The sequence below is a fragment of the Tinamus guttatus genome, unplaced genomic scaffold (genome assembly GCF_059628265.1).
Source record: "Tinamus guttatus ecotype Peru unplaced genomic scaffold, ASM5962826v1 Tinamus_guttatus_pri_ptg000060l, whole genome shotgun sequence".
NCBI classification, from domain to species: domain Eukaryota; kingdom Metazoa; phylum Chordata; class Aves; order Tinamiformes; family Tinamidae; genus Tinamus; species Tinamus guttatus.
Window position 1 is genome coordinate 4,803,708 of NW_028288594.1, and position 19,996 is coordinate 4,823,703.

The 19,996-nt window shown below is 56.7% G+C and overlaps 1 protein-coding gene across 1 annotated transcript; it reads left to right on the top strand.

Annotated features, from left to right (window-relative positions):
- The first annotated feature begins 11,077 nt into the window (after positions 1 to 11,077).
- LOC104568466 (uncharacterized) lies at positions 11,078 to 19,996 on the top strand. The gene is made up of 3 exons (XM_088540339.1): positions 11,078 to 11,544; positions 18,847 to 19,007; positions 19,650 to 19,996. The coding sequence occupies exons 1-3, from the start codon at positions 11,109 to 11,111 to the stop codon at positions 19,965 to 19,967; spliced, it is 915 nt and encodes a 304-aa protein (XP_088396465.1). The 5' UTR covers positions 11,078 to 11,108; the 3' UTR covers positions 19,968 to 19,996.

The following is a 19,996-nucleotide window of genomic DNA, read 5'->3' on the forward strand; positions in this document are numbered from 1 at the left end:
GGCTGGGCGCCGCGGGAGCCTGCGGTGCTGCCGGTGCCGCCGGGCGGTCACTGCGGGGCTGAGCAGCCGCCCGCTCTGCCCGCCCCGCGCCGGGGCGCTCCCGGCCCCGGGGTGCCTCCAGCTGGATCCACATGCTGCTATTGGTGTGAGTGTGCGTGTGCGTGAGGAGCGTGTGCGTGTGCGGGCGTAGCTGACGGCTGCGCTCCGAGGGCCCCAGGAGCACGGTCGGCAGCGCCCTCAGGGAGCTCCCGTGGGTGCAGTTGTCTGCACAGCCGCGAGGGTTCGGGAGAGGAGCTGCGGGATGTGGAGTGCGATGCTCTTCCCCAGCCCCGGATAAGGCGGCTGGAGGGGGTGATGCTGGTGCCGAGCCTGGAGAGTGGGTGCAGAGCCCTGTTCTGCCCGGGTGCCCAGCATGGGCAGGGCTGGGGGACCCTCATGACTCCAGCATGAGGCCTGGGGCTCTGTGGTGCCCATGGAATCAGAGTGGCAAGGCTGGAAAATGTGACCCAAGCTCTGCCTGCCCAAGGGAAAAGTGGCCAGGGAGGACAAGCTTCCTCCCCTGCCTTCGCAGCATCCAGCCTTGAGGTGGCTCAGCCCCAATTCTGTGCTCTTTGCACTCCAAAGCTGATTGAAATGCCCCAGGCGCTGGACCAGGGCCCTGCTTGACCCAGCCTACCCTGCCCCGGTCCCCAAACCCTCAGGGTAACTCATGCTGCTCACCCGGTGCTGGGGCCCTCAGCCCCCCAGCCCTTAGCCCCCCAGCAAACCCTAGCTAAGCCTCAGTCTGCCCTGGCTCCACGTTAGCAGAGGTGGGGGACCAGGGTGGGCTGTGACCTGCATCCCGCCTGCAGCATCACGTGTCTTTATTTATTTATCTGCTCTTTATATGTACCATAGCCAGGAGGCACCGTGGGCACGCGCAGGGCGAGGGGTGTGGATGGGATGGGGGAGCTGCTCTGTTGCGGGGAGGGGGACTGTTTTTTTAAAAAAAGAAAAGAAAGAAAGAAAAGCAGAAATTATTTAAAGATTATTTTAAAGCACAGTTTTTACAGTGATTGTTGTCCGCAAGGCGAGGTGAGAGAGTGTGAGCGCGGCCGAGGACAGGTGTATTTTTTGTCTCTTCACTGGATGTATCTTTCCCGGTCGGGGACACGGCCCAATAAATCTATCTTCTCCCAGGTGAGTGCTCTGAGCTCTGCTGTGGTGGGGACCAAAACTTGGGTGGAGGGATCCCCAGGATCCAGCCATGGGCACAGACGTAGGCTCCTCTCTAGGGGCAGGCTTGGCCACTGCAGTGCCATCTACCACTAAGGGACTCTTCATCACCTCAACAGCCACCGACTCAGTGCTCCCAGCTGGGATGGACCCTACATACTGGGTTTCCAGCGCCACTGCTGGGTCCATCTCCCATCCCAAGCCAGCCCTGTGCCCTGTACCCCTTCCGCTCCATCTCCCTGTCTGTGTCCTGTGCTGCTGGGGGAGGCCTCTGCCAGCGCCCATGCAGCCCTGCTCTGTGCGTGTCCTGTGCCATGCGCCCTCTTTGCACCCTATTACCAGCCACCCTGTCACCTTTCTAGGGGTCAGGGAGTATCCCAGGGTCTTCCCCAAAACCCCGCAGCACACGTGGAGCAATCCAGCAGCAGGCTGTCAGCAAGGGCCTTCGTCACTGTGGCTAATTTAAGGGCTCTGTGAGGCGGCTTGGCTAATTTAATTAGGTTCTTATTACCGGGAAGGACAAATTGGTCCCTGGGGGGACCATGGGGTCAGGCCTTGGAGAGGCGCTTTACGGAGCGAAATTTCAATCAGGCTGCTGCTGCTGCAGAGCCCGAGGCACAAGCTCCTGTCAGGAAGGGATGCGAGGGCCATGCAGCATCCTGCCAGCTCGGGACGTGTCCCCTTGCCGCTCAGTGGCACCCCAGCTGCCAGGGCTGTGCGCTGCAGATGGGAGCAGAGTGCTGCTGCCCCCCCCCCCCCAAATCCCAGCCCCAGGACCCTCCATGTAGCATCTGGGTAGTGGGGAGAAGTTGTGCCCTTTGCGGGTGTCCTGCAGTGCCATGAGGCGCCCGTTCCCAAGTCTAAGTTTTGGGGGTGTCACTGAGCATGGGGCAATGGGTCTTTGCCCTGTTAGGAGGTTGCTGTGAGGCACCGGGGGCTGTTTTGAGCTGGAAGAAGGGAAAAAGGTGTCCTGGCTATGGACTGGTGACGGGGAATGAGGGACCCACAGAAGAGCTTCTGGCCTCCCTTAGCTCCCCCATAGCCCCACAAACCCCATCATGGGGTAGTGAGGACAAAATGATGCCCAGACAGAGCAGGGCTCAGGGGAGACTCCCCCTCCCCAGGACTAGGGTCTGCTTGAAGCAGCCACGTCCTGCAGGTGGCCGGGGGATGTCCCACCAGGGCCTGTCCCATTGCCCGTCCCCGGGGCTGGGCGGTGATGGATGGGGCTGCTGGTGGGTGGCCAGCAGAAGGGCCGGGCTGGTGGGGCACCACAATAGATGTCTCTGCATCAATTTGTCCTCATTACCATGCGAATGGTGGGCGGGAGGCAGAGGAAACCCCCCACATGCTCCCATCTGGGGCTGCCTTCTTGCCCCCCGCCCTAGCCGGCCCTGTCGGGCTGTGCTGAACCAGCAGTGACACCCCGGAAAGCCCAAACTGCGGGGAGGAGCAGGCCCACCCCCCATTCAGAGCCTTGAAAAGGCTACAGAGCCCGGCCTTGTTAACAAGGGGGGACCCTGTCCCTGCCTGTCCCCGTCCCCGCCTCTCCCGTCTGTCCCTGGAGCAGCGCCTTCTGCCGAGGCAATGCCAGCCTCTGGGCTCTCTGGGCAGCGAGTACCCCATGTCCCCCCAGAGCACCGGGCCTGCAGGCAGCCAGACATCTCAGATGCCCCCCGCCAGGCACCCGCAGAGAGCCCCGGGCACATTGCCAAGCCTGCGCAGCCTCCGGTGCTGCCAGGCTGCAGGTGCCTGCAGAGGGAGCCCGTACCAGCCTCGTGGTCTCAATTTCATTAGCTTAATTTAGCTCAATGACTTTTCCGAGAGCTGCTCCTCTGGGGACTGGGGGCAGGACCCTGCTGGCTGCAGCATTTGGTGGGGATCCCACCACCGGCGAGGCGCTGGCTGGGGATGCCGGGAGCCCCGGGAGGGCGAGCGGAGCAGACTGTGCATCCTGTCCTGTGCCTCAGCACCTCTGCCCCTCTCCCAGCTTTGCTCCAGCGTCGGGACAGTGTGGGGAGCCCCATGCCCACAGCAGAGGCTACCTGCAGCTTCTCAGGGTCACACAGCCAGGCTCAACAGCTCCTGCTATCCGGGCTCTACAGCTTCCCCTGCACAGGGGTGGAGATGTTTGGATTGCCCTGGCACCCAGCATCATGGTCCCAGCCTCCTTATTACTCATTTTCCAGCCCAGGTGCCATATCCCAGGGGTGTCTCCATCTCCCCAGGGCTTTGCCCCTCTCTGGGGACAAGCAGGGCCTTGTCCATGGTGACAACATGACTGCAGAGAGGACCCATCCAAGCACCCATGTCCACCTGCTGCCTCCCCACTGGAGAGAGCACCCCAATCCCAGGAATGGGGATGCCATGGGGCACTCCAGCACAGCCTCCTGTGGTGCATTCCAGACCCAGGAGCCCCAGGAGCTGTGGGTCCCAGTACTGCAGGAGCACCCAGCAGGACACGGCCCTGGGAGAGGCCAGCGGAGGCTGCGTCCCCCCAGCCACCATCCCATGGTGACCTTCTGCACCAGGATGCAGCGAGATGGGGGCATGAGTATGCGCCTGCACGCAGGAGACAGCTAAGAAGCTGATCAGGGCCCTTTTCCTTAATAAATCATTCGTCTTAATCCAACGCCCTCCCTCCTGCTCTAATAGCTCGAGGCGGTGGGGCCCCAAGGCCACAACAATGCGCTTAATGCAACGATTTATTTTCATAATGGTGCTGGGGGGAGAGGGGGTGGCCGGGGCGGGGGCAGCACGCACTGGGGCAGGAGTTTCTAATTAGTGAATGAAATTTGATGTAAGGCTGGAGGAAGATGGATTCACCGCCTGACAAGGGGCTTTTCAGCTCATCAAAGTGCCCGAACAGGGAGGTAAATTAAATTATTTCTAATTCTTTGCTAACCTCTAGGGAGTCACCCTTCCACTAGCAGAAAGGTGGGTCAAATCCTGAAATGAAGAGGCACTGGAAGGACTGTGGCTAAGTGGGACTGGACTCTTGTGAAGGAATGAGAATGACAACATGTGATAAGATGGGAAAACAGAGTAGGAAAGCTGCGCTAGAGGGATGGAGAGGGGAAAGGTGGTGGTGGCAGGGAGAATTGCAAATGGCCAATAAACAGACTGATATGGGGATTAATGGCTAATTTTGTGCCAAGTCTGCAATCCATACTTGTCATCCTAATCAGACCTGAAACGCAGCCAGCTCCAGGATGGAGCAAAGTGTCCTGGCAGCAGGGAAAAGGCTTTGAGTCCTGCAGAGGATTTGAGCAGGGGCAGCGTTTGCCTTTTGAAGGGGCGACTGACCCTGAAGCAGGAAAAGACCCAGTGCAGGGAGGTGTTTCAACAGAGACCTTGTCCTTGCAGCCCTGCTGAAGTTGGGGTTAAAGCTTCCAGTATAGGAGCAGTTTTGGACCGAGTGGTGTTTTTCTGAAAACCCAGCTCCTGGAGTCCGGCTCCAGTCTGCCGGACACTACTACAGCCTCTGAGTTCCTCTGTTCCTACAGTTCCCACAGTTCTTCTGAGGGAATCAGCTGCAAAGGGCCTTCTCCTGCCCCCAATACACACTTTGGGCACTCTTCCCCCATCAGCACTCCCTTGTCCCATGCCCTTATGGAACACTGCCCTGTAGCCCCTGTTTCCCACACCCTAACCACACTCAGCACTGTCAAGCGGGCTCCAAGCAGTGCCCTGGGAGGGAGATGTGGAGGGAAATAGGGGGAAAAGGGAGGGCTGCATCTTATCACAAGGGGCTGGGGATGTGCAGTGGTGCGGGGGGTTGCAGCAGGCCGGGAAGGCAGCTCCATCCCCAGGGCTGAGCTAGGTAGAGCTGGGACAGGCGCAGAGCAGGCTGTGCTGACCCAACACTCCAGGAATTTAATTTGTTTAATATATTCCCTGGGAAAGAAGAAAATAAATAAGTGGCACCTTGCGTGCCCCCATGTCTCACTCTCCCAACGAAGGTGTCAGCTTAACGAGCCGAAGCCCTCAGCCTGATTAACCAGCCGCTGCTCCCCCTAATAGGGAGCCGCCGAGCAGCATGATTGATGTAGCAGGAGTGCTAGCCGGAGCGGCCTGGGGCTGGCCGGCTGCTGTGGGTGCTGTGCCTGCCTCAGCCCCTGCTCCTGCCCTCCGTGCCCAGGCATGGGCCAAGGGCAAGCCAAGGGCTCCCTCCTTCCATGGGAATGGGACCATCCTGCCCCCTGCTTTGGGTTGCTGCAGGGATGCCAGGTGGGCAATGGGGCTGCTTTTGGCTCTAGTGATGCCAGTGCCCCACATCACCCATCTCCACCACCCCTCTTGTGCCACCCCCTTATGTCCTGGTGCTGTGTGAGGGAAATCCCCTTGTTGAGGGACCCCCCCCCCCCCCGCAACATATCACTGCAGAGATATCACCAGTTCCCCACATCTCTCACCCACAACATTGCAGCCCCTCTGCCTTGGGAAAGGGTTAATCAGCAGCCAGGGAGACAAGGTAATAAATGGTTGTTATCTCGTTAATGAGCTGACATTAATTAGAGCCCAAGGCCTTGGGAGGAGCAGCTGATTTATCCAGTCACCCTGGGAGCAGGTTAGGAGCTGACTCTATGGAAAGTCCATTAACAGGAAAGAGGTGAGGCTGTGCTGGGGGTGGGTGTCACCCTGTTTCTCTCTCTGTACTGCCCTAGAGTGTAGCCCTGGCTCCTGGACCTTAGAGACAAGCGCCTTTGGGTCAAGACCCTGCAAAGAAAAAAGAAAAAATAATGTGAAAGAGTAGGGGAAAGCATCATGCAGTGATGAGGACATGGGGTGCAGGGAGGTAGGTGCCCCCTGGATGCCCAGGGCTGTGGCCCTGAGCAGAGCACTCCAGGGCAGAGGCCCAGGGGACAGGAAGATGCAAGGAAGGTGCTCCCTGATGCTCTTGGGGTTCAGCAACTCCCCAGGTCTCTTAAATGCCGCTGTGCTTGTGGAGGTATTGGTTGTTTGGCCTCTTCCCAAAGAGCCGGTGTTTGGAGCTGGGATGGACAGTGAAGCTGAGTCCAGGTCCTAACAGAGCCTGTTCCCAGCACCATGGGGGTGACCTGGGGGTGGGTGTTGTGGGCTCATAGTGTTTCTGGACCTAAGAGGAAAGGGTTCAAGAATGGGAGATGGAAAGATGGGAATGGAAGAGGAGCAGCTGGCTGTTAGGTCACTGCAAGAAATGTGCCTGAGCTGGCTCCGTCTCTCTGTCTCTAGGCCCTGCCTTGCCCAAGCTGGCTCCAGCCAGTTCTTGCCTGAGTCCCAGCACTGATGTCACCTCGGGAGCCCAAACCAGTGCTGAGAGGCAAGACCTGTTAACAGAGGGGAGTCCTTCAGTCCCCAGCCTGTCCCCAGTCACTGCATGGGCCTGGCCTGCTGGACACCAGTGCCACAGCCCTCTGATGTGTCTGCTGGGCAGGATGGGGTGTGGGGCTTTGGTGCTGTCCTGGCTCTGCTCTGGACAGGTATCCTCCTGGGCCTCCATCCCGCCCCTGCTCCAGGATCGGAGCTGCTCACACGTTCTTCTGTTCAGCCTCACCGTGTCCCACTAGAGATGGGGCTGCTTATTTGAGGAATTGCTTGGCTAAATAAACAGCTGCTCAAAATCCCCATGGGAGTTCTGCCCTGGCGGCACCATGCCCTGTGTTTGCTTTGCCTGTTAACCCCTTCCTTTGCCCAGGACAGGTACCAATGCTTGGAGACAGAGGCGCAAAGGCCAGCGAGGTGAAGTGCCACCTCTATCTGTGCATCTGCAAGAGCATGACAGACGGGGACCCCTGAGCTGGGCCATGCCAGGAATGACACAAGCTGAACCCGGCTCCCACTGCTGCAGGACTGATTATGAGCCATTATCTGGCTGGTTAACGGGCCAGAGCTGCTCACAGGTGACTTCTCAACTGTTCATTTAGCCACAAATCACTGTGGGGCTGGCAGTTTATTTACCTTCCCCACCAGCCTCCTGCAGCTTCCCAGACTCCCAAGATAGCAGGTGGCCCTGCTGTGAGGGTAGGAGAAGGGCAGCGTCCCACCGAGGGGCTGTAAGTTAAACCTTAAAAGTTTGAGTTTTGCTAGGAACAAGAGACCAGAAATCTGGGTGCCTGACATCTCTCTGGGACTGGTCCTTGTATAAACCCATCTTAAAGGCAGCTTACCTTGACTGTGGTCAAGAGATGACCTGTCCCACCAGAAGGGCCTGATATTAAACCTTTTGTCTACATGCAGCCAAACAGCACCTTAGCTGGAAAACGAGGCACAGCTCCAGCGTGTGTTGTGTCTCATCTGATGTCTGAGATAAGGGCTTGATCCTGGGAAAGTGAAAATCTGATGCCGGTTGGCAACTTTTAATCAGAGCGTGGATTTTCCTCGGCATCCTTGACTTTGATCTTGCAGCAGTTGGATTTGCTGAGGGATGTTATGTTGCTGCCCAAGGTGACACTGAGGAAATGGCAGGGCTGTAAAACTGAACTGTGCCCCCAAATACTTATCTGTGACCCCCCTGGCCACACCTTACAGGTCTGGTGAAGAATGAAAACTGCTGGATACAAAATTGTGGGTTTCCACAGGATTGTGTGCACCAAGACTGGGTGTACTTGGCTGTTTGTGGTGGCCATGGGGGTGTTTGTTTTTCTTTCTTTTCTTTTCTTTTTTTTTTTTTTTTCCTCCTTCTGCTGTTTGGCTGTATGTGGATGTAAGTTGCATGAAGAAAATCCAGGTGTGACTATGAACACTGCAAAAAGGGAGCTGCTTTTATGTAGTTGGCACTTTACTGCAGCAAGCAAAGACTTTCTGCAGCTTAGCCACAGCCTGCATTAAGTGTTACCATGACTGCTGGTTTTAGGTGGCTGAAAGAAGGAAGGACTATGAATGTCCACAGGAGGTGTTTTTTTAATATCAAGCATGTCTATAAATAGACAATATCTGCCAAACGAATGAGTTCCAGGAAATTGTGGGCTGCATGAATATTCCTGCTGAGGGGTAATGGAGCTGAGAAACCTTGCTGCTGCATGGGCAAAGTGCACCTGAGATGTGCTCCTTGAGCGAGAGCAGATGAGATGTTTAAGAGCAGAAGCATCTTCAGAGTCATGTTTTTCCCCATTAATATGGGATGCCTTAGGGGATGCCACACGGAGTGGAGATGCAAGTGCTAGTTGGGTGGGCTTGACCAGCAGGAGAGCTACAGGTGGGAGAAAAGCCCTGGCTGGTTCAGGACTTTGGAGCTGGTATGTGTAGCCCTGTATGGGTCTCGGGAGGTCTGCCTGGCTACTTCCAAGATCTTCTGCAACAGCAGGCAGTGTCTGCTGGTGTTGTTTTTTTTTTTTTTTTTCTCCACAGAGCTGCCCCCCTTGGTGGGGATCTAATATCACAGATGAGGCTCTGGAGTAACAGCGCATGGTGAGCTGTGCATGGATGAGGAGCCAGGTTTATAGGCAATATGGTTTTGTCTGAGAATATAAGCCCTTAAACTCAGTCTTCTGAACTGGATTCACTTCCTGGGGCAAGAGACTCTCGTCTGCAGACTGCTTTGTATCACCAGACCATGGGAATTAGTTGTGTCTTTAGCTGATATTCTGGAACCTGCTGCCTGTGGATGATGCTTACGATTGCCTCAGATCCTGTGTGAAGACCATCTTAAAGAGGGTGGGCCCTGGACAGAGGTACAGGGCCAGGCCACAATTGCACTCACTTGTTACAGTCCTCTGATCTAGTTAGCAACCAGGTGAGCTGTCACTAGTGGGGCTGATGTATGGGGAGGCAAGTTTCCTCCTTCCTGAAGCGGGAAATGAAGCTAATCAGACCTTGGACACCTTAATCCAGCTCTGATCTGATTAATGATCCCAAAGACTGTGAACTCATCAGCACCCTGGCATCTATCACTGCCTGCATCCCGCCCCTTCAGCCTGGTGTATCTTGCCTGTGCGCAGGCCTGAGGCTCCAGCAAATTTTTCTGCATGGTGTGGGTTGTGTCTGCCTCCTCTGTTCCTGGGAAACTCTCCCACAGGCCTTAGGATCTAGGCTTGACTTTCCTAGAAGGGACTCCATTTTGATGAAGTTCTGCAGGTCTCATTTGGGATGTATTAACATGGGCAATGCTCATCTCTGTCAGCCTGGGGGAGGATTTCTGCTCCCGGGCTGGAGCTGTGCCATCCTCTTCCCAGATATCTTTATTGGGATGTTTCTGATCAGGTTTTATGGGTACTGTCTGCAAAGAACTGTTTCTTACTTATGCATTGCAGTGGCAGTACCTTGGCTGCTTCTACTCTTTGCCCAGTGGCTGGTGTGAATAGGGCTGGATCATTCTGAGCTGTTGATCTCTAAAGGAATTGCTTGTCCTTGGGGAGCCCTCTGGGGAAATGCAGGGGTCTTCCCTGAAGAGACCAAGGATTTAACCTAGTGCAGTGAGCTTTTGGCTACTCAGACCTTGAGAGCAGGGCACTTACAGGTAAATAAATTCTCTTTTCCCAAATAAAACATTGATTAAAATACAGATTGTGGAAGTTCCTGCTCTATCCTTGCACCCATTGTGGGAAGTCTTGATGTGAGCACATGGGACTAGTTCCTTTGGCCATCACATGCTCTATGACTGGTGGGCTTTGACATGTCACCAGAGATGTGCTGTGGCCAGATGCACACAGCCCACAGTGGTGTATTTCTCTCCACCCCCCTTCCCTATTTACAGAAATGGGAGATCTCTCTAGCCATTCTAATATTTAAACAGGACCACAGTGGCTGTCTTGCCTTCCAAAGAGCAGGATGTGTCTTCAGACATGAACAAGCAGAGGCTTATCTCATTGCATGAGGATAACATGAAGAGGTGGGACCTACAGACTGACAGATGCAGACCTGCTCTGCTAGAGAGATGCTCCATGCATGTACTCTTTTGAGGGCCAGGGCATTGGGGACAGCTCTGCTCCTGTTTACTCATATCTCTGCAACCAGTGAAGACTGCCTGCCTGTTTCTCTTGATACTTTCCAAGCTGTGTCTTCTCCAGAAAAGTTCAAATCGGCAAATGTCTGCTCCGTTGGCATCTTGGACAGACCTGGGTGATGGTCCCTATGTGCATGTGCCTCTGGTTTGCTGGTCCCTTTGGTGCAGCAGCAGGTAATGGGAAAGGACACAAGTGGCCCTGGCTGAGGCCTTCCAGTGAACGGCAGTACAGAGAAGCCGACAGGAGAGCAAACTCCTCTCACATCCCAGCCAGGGGTGCCACCTCAGGGTGCTGGGGACTTCAGGGAACTGGAACAGCAATGGTGCTTATCAGAGCTTCCTGTGTGCCTGCACACACATGCGCACACACACATGTATATATATATATGCATAAAAGTCATTCCAGTCTCTCCTGGCCTATGCAGATCTGTCCCCCCTACAGACAGTCCAGCTGTGGAATGGCTTCCCCAGGGAGTCTCCAACTAAAGCAAGTCTGCCTGGGGATCAGGATTAGGGGCTCGGTGCTGTGGGCAGAAAGCCCTGGGCGCTGGCAGGAGGCCTTGGGTGCAGACCAGGGCTGAGCTGGGATGAAAGCCTGGGGAAGGGGCAGATCCCGGCGTGTCCCTTGGTGCCCCGGCGGGGGGTGAGGAAGCCCGCGGAGGGAGCCCGGCCCGGGGCGGCGGGGAGGCTGGCCGGGCCGGCGGGGCGGGGGGCCGCCGCCGAGCCAATGGGGAGCTGGGGCAGGTGAAGGGGGGGTTAAAACCCCCCCGGTGGCGGCGGGCGAGCGAGTGGCCGAGAGGCGGAGCGGAGAGGAGGGCTGCTCCGAGGGCAGCCCACGGAGCGCGGCGGGGCCCTGCCGGTGGATGCCCGCCGGTGCGGGAGCCGGTGCCGGCGGCAGGGCTGGCCCGGGGCTGCCCGGCCCGGCTCTGCCCTGCCTGGGGGCACCGGCGGCTTCGCGCGGGGCCGGGCCATGCACAGGCCCATGGAGAAGTCCCAAAACTTCCGCATCGAGGCGCTCCTGGCTGAAGAGCCGTCTCGGAGCGCCTCTCCGCCGGGGCTCAGCCCCGAGAGCCCGGCGGGGAGCCCCGGTCCCGCCGGGCGCACCGAGACCCCCTCTCCGCGGGCCCCCCGGGGAGCCGCGCCGCTGGCCCCGGCCGGCTTCGTCCCCAAACCCGGCTTGTTGCACCTGCCTGGCCCCGGACTCAGCTCCCTACCGGCCCTCTACCCACCCGCCGTGTACCCGCTCCCGGCCCTGGGGGGCCAGCACCCCGCTTTCGCCTACACCGGCTTTTCCCACCTGCCGCCGCCCGGCTCGGAGCACCTGAAGGCGGCCGTGGCCAGTTCTTTTCCGCTGGAGCACTGGATCCGAGCTGGGGTGTTGGTACCGAGGCTCTCCGACTTTCACGGTGAGTGCGTCGGGAGCGGGACAGACCGTCCCGTCGGGCGGGATGCCGCGCTCGCCTCCTGGCCACCCCCAGCTCCCGAGGGCCCTGCCTCTCGTTGCCGTCGAGAGGTTCCTGTGCCCTCGGGGCGAGGGTCCCCCTGGGGCTGGAGCGGGGGCTTGAGGCGCTCCGAGGTCGCCCCTTCAGGGCACCGCCAGGACTATGGGGTGGCAGTGAACACTTGGGGCTGGGCCTGGCGCGGGGCTCGCTGCGTCCTGCTGCTCGGGCTGCTGTCGGGGTCCCACCGCAAGCTCTTAACGGCCGCGCATCTCCCCCGCGTTTGTCCGAGCCTCGTCAGCCCCTGTGCGATTCCCAGAGGGCAAATCCCCGTCCCGGGAGCCTCCGTGGGCTGCGGATACTCCGGGAACCCGAACCACAAGCCCACGGTCCCGGGGACCTCCCATTCTTTCCCATTCTGGAGCTGTATGATACTGCAGCGAGAGGCATTTCCCCGCCCGGGAGAGCAGAGCCGCCGCCGGGCCGCCTCTCCAGGCTCGTTGGGTCCCGCCGGTGCGGGAAGAAAACGAAAATAAATGGGTAGTCGGCGGAGCCGGCTCCAGGAAACGAATAAAGCCCCCTCGGTGGGATTGGGAACGAAGGAGCTCGGTTCCTTCCGCGGGGGCGGCCGGGAGGGAAGGAGGGACCGGATTCGGACTGGGGAAGGGCTGGAGGTCCCGGCCGCTCGGCTCATGGGCTCCGAGGAGAACTTTGGGTCTGGCTCCGTGCGGCTGGTGCCGCCGACCCGCTCCGGGCTGGAGCCTGGATGCTGCCCAGGGGGCCCTCACAGCACACACTGCCCTGCGCTTGGCTGGGGCTGGAGGGAATGGTGCCCTGGTCACTGCAAAGATGGGTGTTAAAATGAGAGTGGTGTGTTAATGAGCTGCCGCTGGAGAGTCTGGATTTATTAGCTGTGTTTAGCGTTTTAATAACCCGAGAGCCTACTTACAGGGAAAAAAAAAAAAAAAAAAAAAAAAAAAGATAAGGTGGCTAATTAATAAACTGGCTGGAAGAATAATAGTGCAAAAATGGACACTTTACATGAAACATTTGATTCATTGCTTCTTTCTCACATTGCACCTGAGTGAATTGAAGAAAAAGGGGCTGTTCCCTTCTCTAGGCTGCTATCCCTTTTCCATGGGATCTATCCCTTTGCTATGGGCTGTGGGATAGATGCTGCTGTGAAATACTGGTAGTGCCTTTGGGCACAGTATATGTTCCTGATGCTGAGGGGCTCTGTTTTCACTCTGCAAGTTTGTCATTGACAGCATGAAAAAATATGGCTCTTTGCTGGGTGGTAAAACACCCCTCTGCCCTTCTGCAAAGGTGGGTCAAGGCCTTGCTCTCCTCACAGGGTCTGTTGGGGTATCTCAGCATCCAGATGTATTTGTGCTGGGGTGTTTTAGTAAGGATGCGCTTGCCCCATGCTCTGAGCTAAATTTCTGCCTGGAGTAAGGCAGGGATATTTGTACTTCAAGTGCAGGATCAGTTCCAGTGCTTGTCTCCAAAACCCGGCTGCAAGGAGACAGACCCTAAATCATGGACATGAGAATGATCAGTGGAGGGACTATTCTGGCTGTTCCAGGATGTGTGGGAACAATGTGCCCATGAGCCGTGTGGAAAGTACTGAGCAGCAATGAGCTGGGCAGTGGTATTTCTCACCCAGAACATAGCAAACCTTTCTCTGTTCTTCTTGCTTGGCATGCGCTTGTTGAGGGTCTGCAGCTCCTTTCCAGCGATCCCTTCACCCCTCTGGACAGCCAGATAGATAGATTAGGCTTTAAAGACCAATGTCAGATGCAGAACTCCAGCACAACCTTGCTGGAGCAGATGCTGTGAATTTGTAGCTGCTCCCCTGTCTGAATCTTCCACATAAATGTTGCTTCTGACCTGGGGGGCTCTTGCTCAGCTTCAGGCTTGCCCTCCTCTCTGTGTCCATTCTTTCAGGGCTCCTAACCCTCTTGTCCCTGTGTCCTGCTGCAGACATTGCTGACGTATATCTTGTCCTTGTTCAATCTCATCTTGTTTCTTTTCAGACCTTTGTTTCTATCTCTCTGGTTCGTTTGGGTTCCCAGCTGTCTCTAGCCCTGTCTGTTGGAGGCTCGCAGCAATCTTCAAATGCAGGTGTCTCTCCAGCTTGCCTATGCCCTGTAGCTCCTGGGACTGGACCTAGCTGCAAGCTCTGGCTGTGTCTGGGCTCGTATTTTCCCATTGTGCTGGTCAGCACACAGAGACGGACACAGCAGTGTGGGTGCCACTGTGCCTACAGGAGGGGACTTCTCTGCCCTGCCTAGGGCAAGGCTGAGCAGAAGCATCTTGCTGTTAGGTCCCTGAAGTCCCTGGCTGCCCTGTCCCTTCACCTTTCTCAGGTGAGGTGGCTCCCTGACTGAGGTGTCTGATGTAACTGAGCACAAGTTTTCATACTGCTGTGTGCTGGTTCTATTAGCTCTCTGGATAGTAGGTAGATACCTGTGAGAAACACATCTAGAAATCTGTGACTCGTCTCCCAGGACATGTTATGTAGCATCCCAGAGGGAGATCACCCTTGAGGCTTAACCATGGGAGATACCAGGACAAAATCAAGAACTGCTTTTTCAACTGCATATGTAGAAATATTTTTGCAAGCATGGCATGTTTGTTCTGTTGGGGACAGTCAGAATGAGGAAGGAACCCCCTGAACCAAAAAAGCAAGCTCTGCAGGGATGTACTGCACACGCTTGCCCTGTTCTTGCTGGTGTAGCTTAACTGAGCGGCAGCAAAGGCCTGGGTGCATCTGCTGCAATGCAGAGCAGAAGGGCTGGGCGCGAAGCCAGCGTGCTGCTGCAAAGCGTGCCTCGCTGCTGCTGCTGGGGGAGCCCACCCAGGGCTCCTCTGCTTGCTGTGAGGAGGTCTCTGCCTTCTGAGACATGTGGGGGGAGTGCTCAGCACTGGGGTGCTGTATGTGTTGGTGCTTCTGTGAGTTGTGATTTATTTGCCCTGGCTAGCGATGTGGAAATGCAGTGTGGTGATAAGAGCCAAGGACAGAGACCTGCTGTAGCCAAGACCTGTAGGAGCAGAGAGTGGTGAGATACAGGTGTGGGGTGTGGGAAGGTGTGAAAGGCTCCTAGTGCTCAGCTGGGAACCTAGTGCTCAGCTGTCTCCCTGAGGCACTGCTTGCATGTCCTGCCTGCCTGTTGCCTTGATGGAGATCAGAGGGCTGCCTTCTTAGAAGGGACCATCACTCTGAGGGGGTGAGTTTGCTGCTGGGCTCTGCTGGACCGGGATGACGGGCTGCTGGGTGATGCAGCGTGGCTGGGGATAATGCATATCAAATGTGTTCCTGTTCTACCCCCGCCAGCAGTCTTGGCTTTCCAAGCTGTGCAACGTAGGCAGAACAGCTCCGTGCATTGCTAACACAGCCGAGCTGAGTATTGCCTTGTGTCCTGCTTAGGAAATGAACTTGGCCTCCTGTCAGAGAAGCTGGGCTGCAGGGTCCAAGGGAGTGGGCAGGGGGAGAGATCACCCACCAGGCACATTCCCCCTGGGCTGCTGGGAACCTCTCCTGAGCCCGTGGTGGAGCAACCAAGAGGCAGCCAGAGGTAGGAAGCGCCCTTGTGTGCACTTGTCTACGTGCAGAATAGTCTGGACATTCAGCAGGCCAAGATAATGGCCCAAGCGCTGCTGAGATCCTGTCCCCTCCTCCCAGCCCTGACATCTGGAGACACCTCCAATGCAGACGGGGTGCTAATTTCCTCTCCTTTATCTGTCAGGCCCCAAGGTTAAGTGAACTATGGCTAAGCAAACCAAATTAAAAGCAAGTGAGTTAATATCAACACATGGATTAGCCTCATAATCAAGTAGACAGAACTGTATCAATTAAACCAGTAATTGTTTATAAGCTTTATCTAATTATCTGGGAAGCAGCTGTGCTGTAGTGCTCCTGGCCTCAGACTCCAGGGGATTCCTGACTCTAGGCCAGTCAATTTATTTACTGGCATTGCAGCAAAATGCTGGGTACCCGTGAGAAGGTCCAAGTCCTGCCAGACTGAAGAAATGCCAGACAACAGCTCGGATCTTAAATGTGGCACTGAATGAGATGGCTGGGCAGATAGGAAGTCAGTTCTCAAGCAGAGCTGGGATGCTGAGGCAGTCCTTGTTCTCCCACTGGGACCTGGAAAAGGGAAGACCCTTCCAGAAAGGTTCTTTGCTTTGGGATGTTGGTTGTGGTAGAAATGGCTTCATAGCTCAGCTGACACAGAACAGCAGGAGGTGAGCCCTTGGGGAATGCTCCTCTGTGTCTTTTGGGAGGATGCCTGTGCTGGGTGAGGGACAGCTACAGTGACAGGGGAGGACAGGACTCCACTGAGTACGCTGATAGGAAAGGATGAAGCTGCCAGTAGCTACAAGGCATCATTCCTGCTTGCACTGGAAACCTTTCTCAGATATTCAGATTCCTTCTTCCTCTTTGCTCCTCAGTGAGTCAAAAATTAGAGACCCTTTTCCTGCCCCACTCCCCGCCCATCCCTGTCCAAAGGAGCCAGGATCCCTCTGCAAAAGCTGCCAGCAGGTCTGAAGGCAGAGGTGTTTGCAGCCTGGGCACACCAGGTAAGGAGCAGTACTGACGGATAACGGCAGGTGCTGGGGCTCAGGGTGTGTGTTTTTTAGAGGGGGATGCAGGTTCCTTGGCCAGTTATACCTGTGTAGTCATATCAGGGCTGGTCTGTGGCCTGGAGGTGGCTTGGACTGAGTGCCAGCACCACCAGAGGAATATCAGATTTCAGGATTTTTGTTTGTTTGTTTGTTTTTGATTGGTTGATTTGTTGTCTTTTGCTAGCCCTGGAATGGGAGGAAGTGCAGGTTTCTAAGGAAGCGATGGTCTGTAATGGGCACCAATGTGCTGAGCCCCAATCTTAACTGGGGACACGGCTGATGAACCTGGCGCTGGCAGAAGGACCTTGCTCCAGTCAGTGTTTGATATCTTGCACCAGTAGCAATTTGGGCTGCTTCCTATTTTGGTTTATCAGGCTTTTGGGCAGCACTTCTTATTCTGCTTTTCCCTGCTAGTCCAAGGAGTCTTCAGCATCCTACTTGGAGGAGACTGACTCCCTGGAGGGGCTGTCAGTAAAGCCTTTCAGTCTACTCTGAGGGTGGACAGCTGAGCTCTCAGCTCTTGGGATGGAGATTCATTCCTGTGGCCCTGCTCTGCTGCACTCTTCCCACAAATGTTTTCAGTCTGGTTATATTTGGCCTTGCAGGAGGAGGCAAGAGGAGACGTCTAGGGTTCTGTGGAGGATTTCTGTGCTCCTTAGGGCACATGCCCATTTCTGTGCTCCCCTGGGGCTGGGCCCTGCACTGATTACTGAGTGCTGGGATCTGGTTGCATGTTATGCCCTTCTCTTTTCCCTGAGCAACTACTATGGGCTATGCCCAGAAGGAGATGTGCTCAAGGGGAAACCTTTCCCCAGCCTGGTGTGGACCTCTAGTACAAACAAACCCTGGGGTCAGGGGACAACTGAGGCATTGGGTGCCCCCATGCACGCTTCCATCTCTAGCATTGGATAGGGGCTGGTGGGAACTGGGATCTCTTGGCTCCCACAGCCTGTGGGACTCAGTCTGGAGTGTGCTGTGCTCCCCACTGAAGGCAAATAAATGAATTTCTCTGCTGGTGCATTCTGACATCTCTGAGTTTCTCCTGCTAACAGAGTGGACATTAGCTTGGGCTGCTCTCCTTGTGCATCCTAGTTCCCCTAAAGAGGTGATCTCCATGCCACTTCCGTATCTTTTTTAGCAGAGGGGATCCTTCTCAAGTCCTGTTTGTTACTGTATATGTGTTGGCAATCTGCACAAACAGTCGGAGCTCTCCAAGGGCCAGGAGGAGGGATCTGCAGCCACTTCTAGGCTCTGGGTCTCCAACACCATCCATGGCCAATGAGAACCTGGACAACAGCTTGGTTCTGCAGAGATGATGCCATCTTTTACCTGACATTCGTATTTGTTCAGCAATGTTTGGAGCCTTGAATATCCTGTAGTGTTGTTTCACGCGCGTGTGTGTTAGATCCCCAAGTCGGCACACTTTGCATGTTAGACCCGTTGGAGCAATGTTTCTGTGTTCAGTCTCTATTTAACGAGCCAGCAGCTGCCATGTGTGAGGCAAGTCCCAGGTGGCTGGTGGGCTCTATCCTTGCACAGGGTCCTGTAAGGCAGGAGGGGCTGTGTCCAACCCTGTTTTCATGAGGAGTTTGCAGAGTAACAGCCCAGCCTGAGTGCTGCCTGTTTGACCCGTTCCACCCAGTATACATGGACTGGGGATCAAACCTGCACCACGTTCAGTTAATGTCCCCTTCATAAATTCCTGTGCGATGCGTCACCGCCGTGTTTGTGAAGGGCTCAGCAGGCACCTCCAGGAGATGGGCAGGTCGGGATCAAAGCCGGATTCTGAGGGAGATAAGAGGATGGTGCCCCCACAGAAAGCGCGAGCTGGAGCGACCCTCGCCCGCCCCACTGAGCCAGGCATTGCAGGAACTGGGTGAGCTGGGGACTGTCCGAAAGCTCTGTGGGGAACCAGAGGCTCTTTGGAAATGATTCCTGGTCCAGGGAGGATGGCAGCGAAGCTGTCTCACCCCGTGCAGCTCTGCCCTGATGCTCCAGCACATCAATCCCCCCTTCCCCCACACCTGGACACAGGTCAGGCCAGGCAGGGAATTCCTTCTTCAGCTTTGGGCTGATGCCCAGGTCCAAGGTGGCTACTGAGGAGCCAGGCAAGGGTTTCCAGGCAGCTCGTGTGCCCAGGACTTTTCCCAGCAGTGCCCTGTGGCGCTGCTGCACTTTACACCCAGCTGCAAACCGCTGGGCTGTATTGCTGCTGCGACACGGTGAGAAGCAGGAAAAGCAGAGCTGCAGGGGGACAATAAAGGCAGCGGAGGGCAGATAAGCGGGGATCAAACACGGCGTGGGAGCCACCCGCGTCGGGCTCTCAAAGGCCCCTTTGTTCGCGCTGCCTTCAAGGGCCGCGGGCGCAATACGAGCTGTGAGCGGGGCTCCTGCTGCTGCAGACCTTGGCAGTTGGGCAGCCACCTGCGCGTCCTGGCAATAAAAAGAGATTTAATTTCAGTCACAGGACTGATCCCAGTTGCACACCGAGGCCTGATAACGTATCTCACTAGTTCCTATCAGACGGGCAATAAAGCCATCACTGGGGTGGGAGGCGATGGAGGCGACGCTCACTTCCCTCCTCGGCCGGGGTCTGCCGCGGGGGTCCTGCTCTCACTGACCTGCCTGCCTGCCCCGCAGCCGCCCCGCAGTCAGGCTTGATGGGGAAATGCCGCCGGCCACGCACGGCCTTCACCAGCCAGCAGCTCCTGGAGCTGGAGAACCAGTTCAAGCTCAACAAGTACCTGTCCCGGCCCAAGCGCTTCGAGGTGGCCACGTCGCTGATGCTCACCGAGACTCAGGTACCTGGGACCTGGGGTAATGGAGGATGGCACCAGTTGTTTGCTAGGGAGGTGGGGGCTGAGCTGGGCAGTAGGGAGCCAAAGGCAGGTTCTCCTGGCTCTACTCATCCCATGCCCTCGTTGGCAGTGCTTCCCGGGCATCAACCTGGCTTGCAAGGAAACCCCAGGAAACCTGCTCCTCCTCCTTGATCCCCGCAGACTGGGTTAAGAGCTCCCCTGCCCTGAGCTAGAGAGAGCTACTGTCTCTCTTTTTATGACCCCCACACAAGTCCTTTGACATCCTGCGCAGCTGCTGGTTCTCTTCACCCACCAGCAGCAAGGTTGGGCAGGGGTAAGGGAGCAGCCCCTTGGGGTACATCTCTCCTCGTGGTGTTCTCAGCCCCCTTGCACACACTGTTGGCATTGCGGGGCTACCTGCAGCAAGGAGCTGTGAGGGGCTCTGTGATGCAGGGGGGCTGGGGCAGACAGGATGGGGATGGAGGGCACAGCTCTCTCCTTGGCACCACTGCTCAATCTCCACGGGGCTGCTGAGGTCCAGCGCAGGCGTTCCCGACCTACCATGGTCTCCCCCAAGCCATGGGATGGGGCTGCACCGGGCACCTCTGCTGTGGCCACTCTCCTCCCGGGGCTCTCCTTCAACAGGTGAAGATCTGGTTCCAGAACCGCCGCATGAAGTGGAAGCGGAGCCGCAAGGCCAAGGAGCAGGTGGCACAGGCAGAGGCCGAGAAGCAGCGAGGGCTCAGCAAGGGCTGCGAGAAGCTGCTGCCCAGCGAGCCGCAAGGCCAGGGGGGTGAGGGCCCCGCGTTCGTGGGGCGCAGCGCCTGCCCCGGCTTCCTGCGCTGCGGCACCGCCGAGCTGCACTACGGCCCAGACTCCTCCTGCTCGGGCGGCGAGGAGGACGAGGAAGAGGAGGAGGAGGAGATGGGCACCACCGAGGGGAAGATTGGCTCAGTGTTGTGAATGGCGGCCGGAGCGGGGCAGGGGAGTGG